The following is a 14,471-nucleotide window of genomic DNA, read 5'->3' on the forward strand; positions in this document are numbered from 1 at the left end:
AGGAAAATCGCATTCAGAGCACCCCCGACCTTCCACAGATATATCAACCTCTCTTGCCTCGTTTCCAACAGACCTCACAACCTCTGAGGATGCCTGGCACAGATGTGGGCGAAAGGTCAGGAGAGAATGCTTCTGGGACATGGCTATAAAGAGTCACAGCAAGCCAGTGAAAGCCTTCGACAACACATTGGAAAGACACAAAGGGGCGAGGAGCTTGGCAGGGAGGGAAAGGCGAGGAGGGCTTTTCGGCCAGGGAAGGGGAAGAAGGAAACAAGGGGGCGGGGAGGAGTTTGGAGACGAGATTTTCGGGCGGCGCCTTCGGGCCCTGATTCGGCAGAGCCGGGCCCCTCCTTTTCCCCAGCCAACTCTATAAAGGCCCCGGACGAGGGCCCTTTTTCCGCTTCACCTCCTCACTGCACCGCGGAGCTGAGTTCGGCCGGGATCCCAAGGGTGAGGCGAAGGGGAGAAGGGGGTAGAAAGAACTCCAAGGGGAGGAAGGCCTGGATTCTGGAAGGGATCGTTAGAGAAGGGCCCGTCTCTAACTTTGGGAAAAGTTTTATTTTGGGGAGAGAGAGCTCTTAGAGGAAGCATGAGCAAAGTTGGGCCCTGGAGAGGTTTTGGACTGCGACTCCCACCATTCCTCACAGCCTCAGGCCCTTTCCTTTTCCCGCTCAGCCGCTTAAGCGGCTGAGCGGGAAAAGGAAAGGGCCTGAGGCTGTGAGGAATGGTGGGAGTCGCAGTCCAAAACCCCTCCAGGGCCCAACTTTGCCCATGTCTCCCTTGGAAGTCCCTTCAAACTTTGCCTTTTTTCTTTCTTTCTCCAGAAACACCTTTCCCAGAAAGCAACATGGTGAAAATCGGAGTCAACGGGTAAGTGAGCGAGTGGAGAAAGGGGAAAGAAAGGCAGACGTGCGGGAGGGCAGCCTGGGCATGGCAGGCGGGGAGGGGCTTAGATGGGCCTCTGGCTCTGTCTCTTTAAGGGTAGCCCTTGGAGACCTTCCCAGCCAATAGGGATGCTTCCCTTCCTCCTGCTCTTGGCCAGGAGACACAGTGCTGCCTTCTGTCCCTAACAAGGACATCTCAAGGTCGTCTCCTGTTGCTCTCAAAGGCATCCTGCAGCTGTTTTCTTCCCTTCTCATTTCTCCCTGTGCAGCAGCTGTCCCTTTAAGCAAATGGCCCACCTTTGATCCCCATCAATAAAAATATAGTGTCTAGATCCAGGGAAGTCATGCTACCCCTCTATTCTGCCTTGGTCAGACCACACCTGGAATCATACTGTGTTCAGTTCTGGGCACTGCAATTAAAAGGAGATGTATATATAATGTCTGGAGCCCCAGTGGCGAAGTGCGTTAAAGTGCTGAGCTGTTGAACTTGCAGACCGAAAGGTCCCAGGTTCAAATCCCGGGAGCAGATTGAGCGCCCGCTGTTAGCTCCAGCTCCTGCCAACCTAGCAGTTTGAAAACATGCAAATGTGAGTAGATCAATAGGTACCGCTTCGGAGGGAAGGTAACAGCACTCCATGCAGTCATGCTGGCCACATGACCTTGGAGGTGTCTATGGACAATGCCGGCTTAGAAATGGAGATGAGCACCAACCCCCAGAGTCAGATATGACAAACCTTTACCTTTACCTATATATAGTGTCCAGAGGTGCCTCCCTATTCTGATTTGGTTAGGCCTCATCTGGAATACTGCATCTAATTCTGGGCACTGTAGTTCAAAAGAAATCTTGACAAACTGGAAGGTGTCCAGAGGAGGGTGACTGAAATGATCAAGGGTCTTGAGGCCATGAATCCCTATGAGCATCTTAAATTTATTTTTCATGTCAGGAATGACTTGAGAAATTGGCTGTCTTCAAGGATGTTGCCCAGGATGTTTTGATGTTTTACCATCCTTGTGGGAGACATCTCTCATGTCTCCTCACGGATCCGGAGCTGATATAGGGCTTGTTCTCCAGACTGAAATGATCAAGGGTCTGGAGAACAAGCCCTATGAGGAGCGGCTTAAAGAGCAGGACATGTTTAGCTTGCAGAAAAGAAGCCGGAGATGAGACATGATTTTTTTTCTTTCCATGTCAGGAGCAACTTGAGAAACTGCAAGTCGCTTCTGGTGTGAGAAAATTGGCCGTCTGCAAGGACGTTGCCCAGGAGACGCCCGGATGTTTTGATGTTTTTATCATCCTTGTGGGAGGCTTCTCTCCTGTCCCCGCATGGAGCTGGAGCTGATAGACATGATGAAGGCGATGTATAAATATGTGAGAGAAGAGGGAGCAAGCTTGTTTTCTGCTGCCCTGGAGACTAGGATGCAGAACAACGGCTTCAAACTATAGGAAAGGAGATTTCCACTTGAACATTAGGAAGAGTTTCCTAACTGTGAGAGCTGTTCAGTAGTGCAACTCTCTACCCCAAACTGTTTTGGAAGTTCTTTCTTTGGAGGCTTTTAAACAGAGGCTGGACGGCCATCTGTCGGGTGCTTTGATTGCGATTTTCCTGCTTCTTGGCATGGGGTTAGGCTGGATGGCCTACGAGGTCTCTTCCAACTCTTATGACTCTATCTCCCTGGCTCCCTCCACTTCCTTTAGCCTGTTGCTTGGGGCAGGGAAAACACGTGGAGAAGAGCAAAAGGGCCCGGTGACTCATTTACTTACTTTCCGGAGCTAGGCTGCTGAGTCACAGCCAACAGGAAGCAGCCCTAGCCGCAGAGACCTGAGGACTTTTTCTCCTTCCTTCCGGCTCACTTCAACCCCCATCCCCAGAAAGCCTTTCTAAAACCTATGAAAAGGCCCACCCAAGAATGCATGACCTTCTGCTTGCAATGTGCGGGAGACTCAAAGCTGTAACTAGATCAGTCTGCTGCATCTCTGGTGCCTGGGAGAGAAGCTAAAGTTAGTTCCTGACCTTTCTGTGGCAGGAGCTGGGGGTGCCAAGGGGAATGGCTCTCCAAGAGGGTTCCTTGGGAAAGGGAGGGCATGTATCTCCCTTGGTTGCTTCCAGTAACATCTCATAGAATCATAGAATTAGAAGAGACCTTGTGGCCCATCCAGTCCAACCCCATTCTGCCAAGAAGCAGGAAAATTGCATTCAAAACACCCCAACAGATGGCTATCCAGCCTCTGCTTAAAAGCCTCCAAAGAAGGAGGCAGCACCACACTCCGTGGCAGAAAGTTCCACCTCTGAACAGCTCACAGTGAGGAAGTCATTCCTAATGTTCAGGCGGAATCTCCTTTCCTGTAGTTTGAAGTCATTGTTCTGCGTCCTAATCTCCAGGGCAGAAGAAAACAAGCTAGCTCCCTCCTCCCTATGACTTCCCCTCACATATTTGTACATGGCCCTCATCATGTCTCCTCTCGGCCTTCTCTTCAGCAGGCTAAACATGCCCAGCTCTTTAAACCGCTCCTCATAGGGCTTGTTCTCCAGACCCTTGATCATTTGAGTTGCCTTTTTCTGGACACATTCAAGCTTGTCAACATCTCCCTTAAATTGCGGTGCCCATAATTGAACACAGTGTGATTCCGGGTGCGGTCTGACCAAATTGGAATATAGAGGTAGCACTGTATACTCCTATTTATGCAGGCCAAAATCCCATTGGCTTTTTTGCAGCTGCATCACATTGTTGGCCCATGTTTAACTTGTTGTCCACGAGAACTTCAAGATCTTTTACACATCTCCTGCAGAGAGAGACACACACCTGAAACCAGTGGCAGGAGGCATTCCTTGCCTGTAGCCCAAGTCTGGCGTCTCCAGGGTCTCTGGTTGCAAAGCTGAGAGGCACCTTCAAAGCAGCCTTACAGGGCGAATCTGTCAGAGACTTTTCAAGCAGATGCACTTACTGCCAAGAGAAATGTTAACACTGATCTAGTGAGGGAAATCCAAGCCTCCTCCCCACATGTTGTCTTGCCCCTTAGATCTGGCAGTTGTGAGTATTGCCTTTCAAGGGAAGGCCTTGAAAGGCCATTGAAAGAATGGTCAGCTTTCAATTTCTCATGCAAAGAAGCTCTTTGAACTCAGATACAAAGCCATCCTCAAAAAATGGCCCCTAGCTCTTCCAAAACTCCCAATTTTTTTGCAATTTTTGCAATTGTAGGCCTGGTTTTATGTGAAAGGCCACCTTAGCCTGAGGCAAGACAAAGGCCTGGATGTTCTGAAGGGCACAATCCTTTAGGAAGGTCTTGGCTGCAAGCTCCACTTGGAATGAATGAGAGGAACGCCTTTCAGTCCGCTTTCTGCTTTATATCCCTGTAGGTTGTATCCAATTCTACTTTAAGGGGTAAAAAAGAAAGGTCAGTCGGCCATTTTTTGCCAAGATCTCCCTCTCTTCATCCAGAATGGGTTCAGAATCTACAGCTGAATCTACTACTTGGCCTGGTCTTTGCCCTGCCCTTACAAGTTGTCTCCCACTTGCAGAACTATTTGAAAAATTTGGTTCTGTTTTGTGTTCTGGAGATTATGACTGTCTTATTATTTCTCTAGATTTGGCCGTATTGGCCGTCTGGCCACCAGGGCTGCCTGCATGAGTGGAAAAGTCCAGGTTACAGCAATCAATGACCCCTTCATTGACCTGAACTACATGGTGAGTGCCTAGCGTTGTCTCTTGTGAGGATGTCTCTTGCAAATATGTTTACATTGTTGAACTGTTCAACCTACAGAGCTGGGTACGGCAGGGCATTTGCCCCTTAACATTTTTTAAAAGTTGAACATTGTCCAGTCTGAGCCAACTGGTGTCTGATCAAAGCATTCATGGTATCCTAGTATAAGTAAATTAGTGTTTGAAAACTGTCTCTAGCTGCACATTTCAAGTGATCAGTCAATACTCCTTTCGACATCAAAATTGTATATATGTGTCTACCTTCAAGTCGCCTGTTCAATTATAGTGATTCTATGAATTTCATAGGACTTTGTTCAGTAAGAAGTACTCAAGAAGTGGTTTGTCATTTCCTTTCTCTAAAATATAGTTTGCACAGTAAGGCATTCCTTGGCAGTCTCCCATCCAAATATTTACCAGGGCTGGCCCTGCTTAGCTTGTAAAATCAGATATGATCAGGTGCCTTTTAGGATAATTAGGCTCCTGTGACCTTAAAATATCGCCATACTATTATCCTTGTGTACACTTGTGTCTAGGGGCCCTTCCACATAGCCATATAACCCAAAATATCAAGGCAGGAAATCCCATATCTGTTTTGAACTGGAATATATGGCAGTGTGGACTCAGATCACCCAGTTCAAAGCAGATATTTTGGGGTTTTCTGCCTTGATATACTTGGTTATATGGCTGTGTGGGAAGGGCCCTAGGAGTGTATGAATTAAAACCATTTTAAACAGTATTTAGATTTCTTTTTGTGGGGCTTCCATGATCGCAGCTGTATTTTGGACCCTTTATTCCCAACCACGGCGGTACCAAATTGTAATTTCAGTTCTCATACTTTCTCCATGGAAATCTATGTATGCATGTATGCTTTTGGGTAAAAAGTTGGCTTTGAAAGAGGATAGGTACACAAGAGCGAGAGCAGAATCACTGTGGAACTACACAATAAGGAACAAAGTTAACTTTGAGCATATTGCTTTCAGGTCTACATGTTTAAATATGACTCCACTCATGGCCGTTTCAATGGCACTGTCAAAGCAGAGAATGGAAAACTCGTGATCAATGGAAATGCTATCACAATCTTCCAAGAGTAAGTGACATTGCTTTGACTTTAGGCACATTTTGGGGGTCAGGACCAAACTCTGCCACAAATGTTTTGGTTCTTAACTCTCTCTCTTTTTTACTTTCTTTCTTTGTAAGGCGTGACCCTGCTAACATCAAGTGGGCAGATGCTGGTGCAGACTATGTTGTGGAGTCCACTGGCGTCTTCACCACCATAGAGAAGGCCAGCGTAAGTAGCTGGAGTTCCTGGAGAAAATGGGGTGGGACTTGATTGGTTTCGGGGAAGGCACAGACAACACATGTATGACACAGGAGGATTTATGTAATCTGCTGATGTTGCTACTGCACTCAAGCTAAATATAGAGACTTGAACATAAGCTTTGTTATATCAACGGAATAGTCAAATGCAGTGAGAATCATCAATTTGTTAGGAGCCCCCAGTGGCATAATGAGTTAAACCCATGTGCCGGCAGGACTGCTGACCAAAAGGTTGGTGGTTCGAATCCAGGGAGCGGAGTGAGCTCCTGTCCGTCAACTCCAGCTTCCCATGCGAGGACATGAGAGAAGCTTCCCACAGGGTGGTAAAAAATCTGGCCTTCTGGGAACATCCTTGCAGATGGCCAATTCTCCCACACCAGAAGCGATCTGTAGTTTCTCAAGTCGCACCTGACACGGGGGAAAAAATCAGTTTGTCTAAAGTCTAAACTAGACACAATTAGAGCTTTGAAAACTCAGTTTTTGAGCCACAACTTGAGAGTTCCTCCCAACCAGTTCAGCTACTGTCCATACTGATGGGGGATTCTGAGTATTGTTTGAAGAATAACATTTTCCCATTCTGATACAATCCAGTGAAGAATATGTGAGTCGAATGCAGAACTTTCCAAACATTTCATGTTGGTGACCTACTGTTTAGACATGTCTCATTTCATGACACAGTAAATTCAGTTTTACTAGCAAACTGGATGTTACCAATCCCTTATAAGAGATACAAACACATGCATAAATTGTAACAACGAAACATATAAGGATACAACATCTCTCATGAAAACCTTTCATTAATATTTTAAAGAATATATGATTTATTGCTTATTTCAGATTTCGGATAGACCCAAAGGTTTCTTGTTACGTTTCATAGCATGGCTACACACTTCATCTGACACACAAACATGCCATGATACAGTTTGGAAAGCTCTGGTCTAATGCTAGTCCTGATTCATATGTTCACGTTCTTACCTTTGGGGGCAGCCTTCACAATGTAGTGCCACAACCTGCCCTCCTCCACCCCAAATTCTTATTAGCAATTAGTTTAGTTATTAGAATAAATCATTTTTATTTTACAAAATGCATAAGGTTGTGGGTGTACTATAACTCACGTCATGCCAGGTTAACCCCATGAAATTCTATCAATACTTGTTTGTCATGTAGGGCAAATGTGCTCTAGATGCATCATTGGTGGGGTTCAATGTGCTCTCCAGCTGCAGGATGAATTACAACTCTCATCATGGTGGGTCAGTCCTGTCAAATCCCTCCAGTACGTTCAGTTGGTCATGGGGGTTCTGTGTGCCAAGTTAAGGTCCAGGTCCCTCATCGGTGGGGTTAGAGGAGTGCTCTTTGATTGCAGGTGAACTATACATCCCAGTACCTACAACTAACAAATGTTGAGGCCAATTCCACCCAAATCCACCAGTATTCAAATTTGGGCATATTGGGTATTTGTGCAAAATTTAGTGCATATTTGGTGCATTGTTTGCGTTCACAGTACAGATCCATTGTTTGCATTCACTGTACTCTTTGGATGTAGTTGAACTATAATAATTCCTATAAATCAAGGTGAATTTCTCCCAAAACCCTCCAGTATTTTTTGTTGGTCATCAGGGTTCTATGTGCTAAGTTAGGTCCAGATTCATCGTTGGTGGGGTCAGAGTGCTCTTTGATTGCAGGTGAACTATAAATCCCAGTACTTACAATGGCTATAAATTAAGGTGAATTCTCCCCAAATCTCCAGCATTTTCCGTTAGTCATGTGGGTTCTGTGTGCCCAATGTGGTCCAGGTCCATTGTCATTGGGGGTCACAGTGCTCTGACTAGATGCAGGGTGAACTACAACTTCCATCATGTGGAGTCAATCCCGTAAACTCTAGTATGTTTAGTTGTTGCTCAGTTCTGCTCTGTTTGTTATGCAGACAGAGTTGAAAAGAGTAGGAAAGGGTCAAGGGAGAGGCAGTGGGCAGGCTCATGCAAATTCCACACCAGTCGAGAGAGTAAGGAACACTGGGATACCTTCCTGTGGTGGAGAAAACATGTAAACTCTAGGATGAAATAGTTCCCAAATGATTAAGTATTCCTTGGGTGGTGGGTCGTAGTGTTTGGGGAGGACATTGGCAGGGTTTGGGCTGCATGCTCATGGTGCTCTCTATAACCTGCAATGTCCTTGGAGGGAGGGCTTTGGTGGCTCCTCAGCACTGTGGATTATAACTGTTTGTGGAGGTGGGAACCTGAAGTGGGCACCCCATCCACATTGACATTTTCACTTTTATTTATGTGGATAGATAGATAGAAGATAACTCAAGGACTTTCACAATGTGCCTATACTGTATCTAGGTGGCCACAAGCTTCCAGACATTGGTATGAAAGCATGAGAAAACAACAATAACATTGGCTCCTGCTCTATTGCATCTATTATTGAACTAGGCCTTTTTTCGTGGACCAACATGCCCTGGTTGTCTCTGTGTCCTGAAGCAACCCATCCTACATAATGAATGGCATGAGAGCTGTCAGGAAAAGTTTTTTCAGTGAAGCTGAATGACTAGAGACCTGGAGCAGAGAAGAGGGAGTTATTTACTATGTAGTACGGGTAATACTGGGAATGAATCCAAAGATGTCATTAAAAAGTGATTAAATAAATACATGTTGGACAGGCCATTAACCATAGTGGCTCTTGGCAGTATTAGTCTTCCAGTACCAAGTCAAGTGCACTCATGCCCTTTCCCTAAACATCTGGTTGGCTGCTGTAGAAACACAATCCTGGGTTATGTGTATGTGTAGTCTGAGCCACTGCAGTCAAATTTGTCTTGTGTTCTTGAAATTTTGGAACGTGCTAAAGTTTCTGTTCTCTTTCTAGGCTCACATCAAGGGGGGTGCCAAGCGTGTTATCATCTCTGCCCCATCAGCCGATGCTCCCATGTTTGTGATGGGTGTCAATCATGATAAATATGACAACTCCCTAAAAATTGTCAGGTGAATATGCAAGTGAGACTAATAATAGCATGCAGGGCATCCTATTAATGTGGGTCTTGTGGGATTTTGCTCGAAGGTTTCTGGGGGTAAGAGAAGGAATGTGATCATCAGATCAGTTATTGACAGTCCTTATCTATTTCCTTGCAGCAATGCTTCTTGCACCACCAACTGCCTGGCTCCCTTGGCCAAGGTCATCAATGACAACTATGGCATTGTGGAAGGTCTTATGGTAAGTGAAAGCGTAACTCCAGCCAAAAACATACACTTTTTAATTTTGGATAGTACAGAGAAAGGTTAACACCCGTGTGGTGTTTGTTTTGCTGTCTGTTACCCCTGTTCAGAAGATTTCATCTCGCTTTCTGTCCCTGTGATAATTAGAAAAATTGGCTTGTTGTAGAAACAAGGATAATACATCTTCAGTGGAGACACCTTTCCCCCATGGTAACTCTTCCAGGAGTGAATTTCCCTTCCAAGGGGTAGATTTCTCGCACTTCCTGTTGTCTTGCCTCTATCTGTAACTATGAATCGCTTGTAAGTCAGATGTTTGTAACTCAGAGACTGCCTGTATATTCAATTCTAAGATACCATTGATTGTAAGACACCCTTATTTCAGTACCACCACCACCAATAAAATACTAAAGATACACCTGCGATTCTAAGACACACCCCATTTTTAGGGGTGTTTATATAGAAAAAAAGGTGTCATAGAATTAAAGAAATATTCCTTTGTGAGTATACGAAAAGTATGCTTGGAGCATTTTCTTCAACTACTCACAGTGAAATGATACAAATAAATCGCTATACATGAATAAGTATACATGAAAGGAGCCGCGGTGGCGCAATGGGGTAAACCCTTGTTGCGGTTGGACTGCTGACCTGAAGGTTGGGTTGCTGACCTGAAGTTTGCTGATTCGAATATGCAAGACAGGGTGAGCTCCCGTCTGTCAGTTCTAGCTTGCAGGGACATGAGAAGAAACTCCCAGCAGGATGGTAACACATCCGGGTGTCTCCTGGGCAATGTCTCAGCCCTTCTGATTAGGGGTGAGCTCCTGTCTGTCAGCTCTAACTTGTGAGAACATGAGAGAAGCCTCTGAGAAGGATGGTAACACATCCGGGTATCTCCTGGACAATGTTTGAATATGCAAGACGAGGTGAGCTCCCATCTGTCAGTTCTAGCTTGCAAAGACATGAGAGAAACCTCCCAGCAGGATGGTAACACATCCGGGTGTCTCCTGAGCAATGTCTCTGAGCCTTTCTGATTAGGAGTCTGCTCCCATCTGTCAGCTCTAGCTTGTGTGGACATGAGAGAAGCCTCCAAACAGGATAGTAACTCATCCGGGTGTCCCCTGGGCAACGTCTCTCTAGACTGCCAATTCTCTCACACCAGAAGCGACTTGCAGTATGTTCTCAATTCTGACACAATAAAAAGTCTCTATATTAAAGATCATCGGTGATTTCTTTCTTTAAGCCCCCTTAACAACCATAATATCTGGCTATTGCTCTACTGAGGAGCCTCAAGAACTAAAGCTAGGAGGACTTTCAACACATTACGCATGTTCAGTGATGACACAGAAAGGGACTTAGGCTTTAAAACGCTTGTTGTTATGAAATGTACTTTGTGACCTGAGGTTCCTTCTCCTCACTCTGCTCCAGACCACCGTCCATGCCATCACAGCCACACAGAAGACAGTGGATGGTCCCTCTGGGAAACTGTGGCGAGATGGCAGAGGAGCTTCTCAGAACATCATCCCAGCATCCACAGGTGCCGCCAAGGCCGTCGGCAAGGTCATCCCTGAACTGAACGGGTAATTCTTCCTTTTTCTTAGCAAAGGATTTATAAGAGCTACTGGAGGGGGGAAGCGCAGGAGCACATTTGCACTGTGACCAATATCACCTTGTCCATCCACAGGAAACTCACAGGGATGGCTTTCCGTGTCCCAACTCCAAATGTTTCCGTTGTGGACCTGACATGCCGCTTGGAGAAACCAGTAAGTATCTGGACCCACAGTTGAAGGGAATATGTTCCTTGTAGCACCGAGAACCTATTTCCATTGTGTTCCCTGTGATCTTGGCCATGAAAGCCTTCAACAACATATTTCCATTGTCCTGCCAAAAAAGCTTGCCTATCCAGTGTGAAAACATTGGCAATGTACATGGATCTTTCCTATGTCTCAATCTTTCTATCTCAACTCAGTAGGATTACAGCTACTAGACCGTATGTTTTAGGGATGCAACTACAGTCACCCATAGCATTATTTGAATTAATTTACAATGACAAATATAATCAAACCACAGGGCACATTTCAAAACTGTCAGATCATTCAGGAAGTAAATTTTGGAACATTAAATCAACTTGAGATTTGTAAGGGAATTGGATTTAGAGTTTGCATTGGAAGACAAACAATGGGACTTCATCTGAAAAACCCAAGCATGTAAATCAAATTCAACACAACTGAAAGACCAGATGGTACTATTATCCACTTAAACTACATAAAATTAATAATGAAATTCCCAAACTATGTTGGAGAAAGTGGAGAAATAGGAGCAAAGATTAGCAAAATGAGCAAAGATTAGCAAAAGGAGAAATAGAAGTTCTGTTTGATAAGAGATGGAGGTCATTTATTAGCCTCATGTGGAAAACAAACAGTGAATTCAAACTACCAAATGATGAAATAAAACTGGATGGATAATTAGAAAATATATTACAAGCATTATATGTAATGGATGACACTAGAATAAGTAGTAAAGAACTGGCAGAGCTATGTTATGTATAAAAAGGTAAAGGTTTCCCCTTGACATGAAGTCTAGTCATGTCCGACTCTGGTGGTGGTACTCATCTCCATTTCTAAGCCAAAAAGCTGGCATTCCCTGTAGAAGCCTCTCCAAGGTCATGTGGCTAGCATGACTGCATGGAGAGCCATTGCCTTCCCACCCGAGCAGTACCTATTGATCTACTCATATTTGCATGTTTTCGAACTGCTACGTTGGCAGAAGCTGGGGCTAACAGTGGGAGCTCATCCACTCCCCAGAATCAAATCGCCAACCTTTCAGTCAGCAAGTTTAGCAACTCAGTGGTTTAATCCACTGCACCACCGGGGATCCATGTTATATATAACACTATGTGAATGATGATGTGCAGGGAGAATAGATCTGGGAATATGATGTAATAAAACAACAACTGCATTATGTTGAATGTTTTGAAATTAGTAAAGAAACCTTTTTAATCATTAAAGAAAACTACAGTCATTCAGCCAACATGCCTACTGGCTAAACTGTAGCAGAGGAAATCTGAGAGTTATAAGTCCCCAAAAGTAACTTTTCCAAGCTGTCGGGCTATTAATGGTTATTTATTTATTCATATTCCGATCTTCAGAGCAGTTTAAAATAATTAGTTTGATAGTTCTGCACCTTCAGTTTCAGTCAGATTAAGAGAAGAGACAGAAGATGAAGAGAAGAGACACAAGCATTATGGAGAGAGAATTAAGCTGCTCTTCTCTCCTTCAGAGGCTACAGCAGTTGGACTCTGGGGGAATTGCCCTGCATGGCAGCTTATGTTGTGATGAGCATGTCCGGGAGTAATCCTAAGTGTTTTCAATAAAAAAAACTTTAAAAGTAAAGCTGGTTGGAGAAATGGAGGAGGAAAGCAGCATCCCTTGACTGGCTTAACTGTATCAAGCCTGTCACGGTGCCTTAGCCATCACCTCTGACATGGTGGCGCAATGGGTTAAACCCTTCTACTACTAAATTGCTGACTTGAAGGTTGACAGTTTGAATCTGCATGACAGGGTGACCCCCCAACTGTCAGCTCCTGCCAATCTAGCAGTTTGAAAACATGCAGATTTGAGAAGATAACTAGGTACCGCTTCGGCATGAAAAAGCAAAGAGATGCTCCAAGCAGTCTTGCCGGCCACATGACCAGGAGGTGACAACTCAGGCTCCTCGGCTTGAAAATAGTGAAAAGCACCTCTGCAGAGCAAGAGATGAGCACCGCCTCCAGAAGCCAGAAATGAAAGGAGAAGCCTTGTTTGTGTGTTTGTGTGTCTCATTGTATGTTATTATAAAGGCATTGAATGTTTGCTTATGTGCTGTAATCCGCTCTGAGTCCCCTAGGGCAGAATGGCAGAATATAAATAAAGTGTGTTGTTATTATCAGGAATTGGAGCACCCGATTTTCATGCTTTTGTCTGTCTCTTCTTCCCCCTCCTAGGCCAAGTACGATGACATTAAGAAAGTTGTAAAGGCTGCCTCTGAGGGGCCCATGAAGGGTATCCTTGGGTACACAGAAGACCAGGTAAGCTGAATTCTCCACGAATATCAATAGTAGAAAGTGTCCAGATATTGAACTCCCAGTTCGCATCAATCTTGGGTGAGGATGATGGGAGTCACATTCAACATCTCAAGGGCAACATTTTGCCTGCTTCCAATGAGAAAGTATTGCCAAGAGCACTGAGACCTTTGACAGCAGTATATTATCATAATGAAGATACAGAGGATTAGTTGAATATATCTCAAACAGAATGCTGTCTTGTAGTTTTTGTGGAATGAAGCCTCTGGCCATTATGCTCCTTAAGACGATATTTTGCTTTAATTTTTATCAGTGTCCAGTGCCTGCTGTATTGTTGTTCATGCTTGTGAAACACTTTAACTTTGGCATCTTCACTTCTGTTTCCTCCCAAGGTTGTCTCCTGTGACTTCAACGGCGATGCCCACTCTTCCATCTTTGATGCTGCTGCTGGCATTGCTCTCAACGATCACTTTGTCAAACTGGTCTCCTGGTAAGCTTGAGTCATTTTGAGAGGGCAAATATATGTTGATGGTCATGCTACATTCCCGTTGTCTTCTCATTTGCCTACCACTTTGATATCTCTTCCAGGTATGACAATGAATTTGGATACAGCAACCGCATTGTAGACTTGATAATCCACATGGCATCCAAGGAGTAAAGACGAGCGGCCACTTCATCAACTCGGCTCTGTATAACTTGCAGTTAGAGGCTCCCAGCGTTCCATCTGCCTCAGAGGAAGTGGAGAGGCTGGAAGAAACTTGTGTTTCACTTAACACCTCCCCTCTCAATAAAAGTCATCACTGTTTCATGTATTTTCTGTATTTCTTTTTGGTATGGGGAAAGTGAGGGTGTGAAGAGCAAAGCCACTTTCCCCAAACACTTATGAGGCTCACTTATCCAACATAAATGGGCCAGCAGAACGTTGGATAAGTGAAATGTTGGATAATAAGGAGGGATTAAGGAAAAGCCTATTAAACGTCAATTTACGTTATGATTTTACAAATTAAGCACTAAAACATGTTTTTACAACAAATCCACAGAAGAAGCAGATCAGTACATGGTAATGTTATGTAGTAACTACTGTATTTACAAATTTAGCACCAAAAGATCACAATGTATTGAAAACATTACAAAAAAATTGGCCATAAATATAGATAGAATTACATAAAATGAACTTATAGTAACAACATTGTCGGAAGTTCAATCCATAAAAAGTTCAGCCCTTGATACCTAGAGAAACAGCTGTGGATCCGGGCAGGAGGCAGATTGCATTGGATAATCCAGAAGGTTGGATAAGCGAGGCTCTAC

General features: G+C 44.5%; 1 protein-coding gene across 1 annotated transcript; it reads left to right on the forward strand.

Moving 5' to 3' along the window:
• The first annotated feature begins 297 nt into the window (after positions 1-297).
• On the forward strand, positions 298-13,975 carry gapdh (glyceraldehyde-3-phosphate dehydrogenase). The gene is made up of 12 exons (XM_062971765.1): positions 298-450; positions 825-870; positions 4,469-4,568; positions 5,564-5,670; positions 5,781-5,871; positions 8,763-8,878; positions 9,026-9,107; positions 10,532-10,683; positions 10,788-10,866; positions 13,086-13,169; positions 13,556-13,653; positions 13,752-13,975. The coding sequence occupies exons 2-12, from the start codon at positions 848-850 to the stop codon at positions 13,819-13,821; spliced, it is 1,002 nt and encodes a 333-aa protein (XP_062827835.1). The 5' UTR covers positions 298-450; positions 825-847; the 3' UTR covers positions 13,822-13,975.
• The last annotated feature ends 496 nt before the right edge of the window (positions 13,976-14,471 follow it).

The sequence above is a fragment of the Anolis carolinensis genome, chromosome 2, assembly GCF_035594765.1.
Source record: "Anolis carolinensis isolate JA03-04 chromosome 2, rAnoCar3.1.pri, whole genome shotgun sequence".
NCBI classification, from domain to species: domain Eukaryota; kingdom Metazoa; phylum Chordata; class Lepidosauria; order Squamata; family Dactyloidae; genus Anolis; species Anolis carolinensis.

Excerpts from the sequence above, each read along its gene's own strand:
- gapdh (XM_062971765.1), top strand. The coding sequence starts at position 848 with ATGGTGAAAATCGGAGTCAACGG. Across the intron at positions 8,879-9,025 it reads AACTCCCTAAAAATTGTCAG|CAATGCTTCTTGCACCACCA; the intron begins GTGAATATGCAA and ends ATTTCCTTGCAG. Across the intron at positions 13,170-13,555 it reads TTGGGTACACAGAAGACCAG|GTTGTCTCCTGTGACTTCAA; the intron begins GTAAGCTGAATT and ends TTTCCTCCCAAG.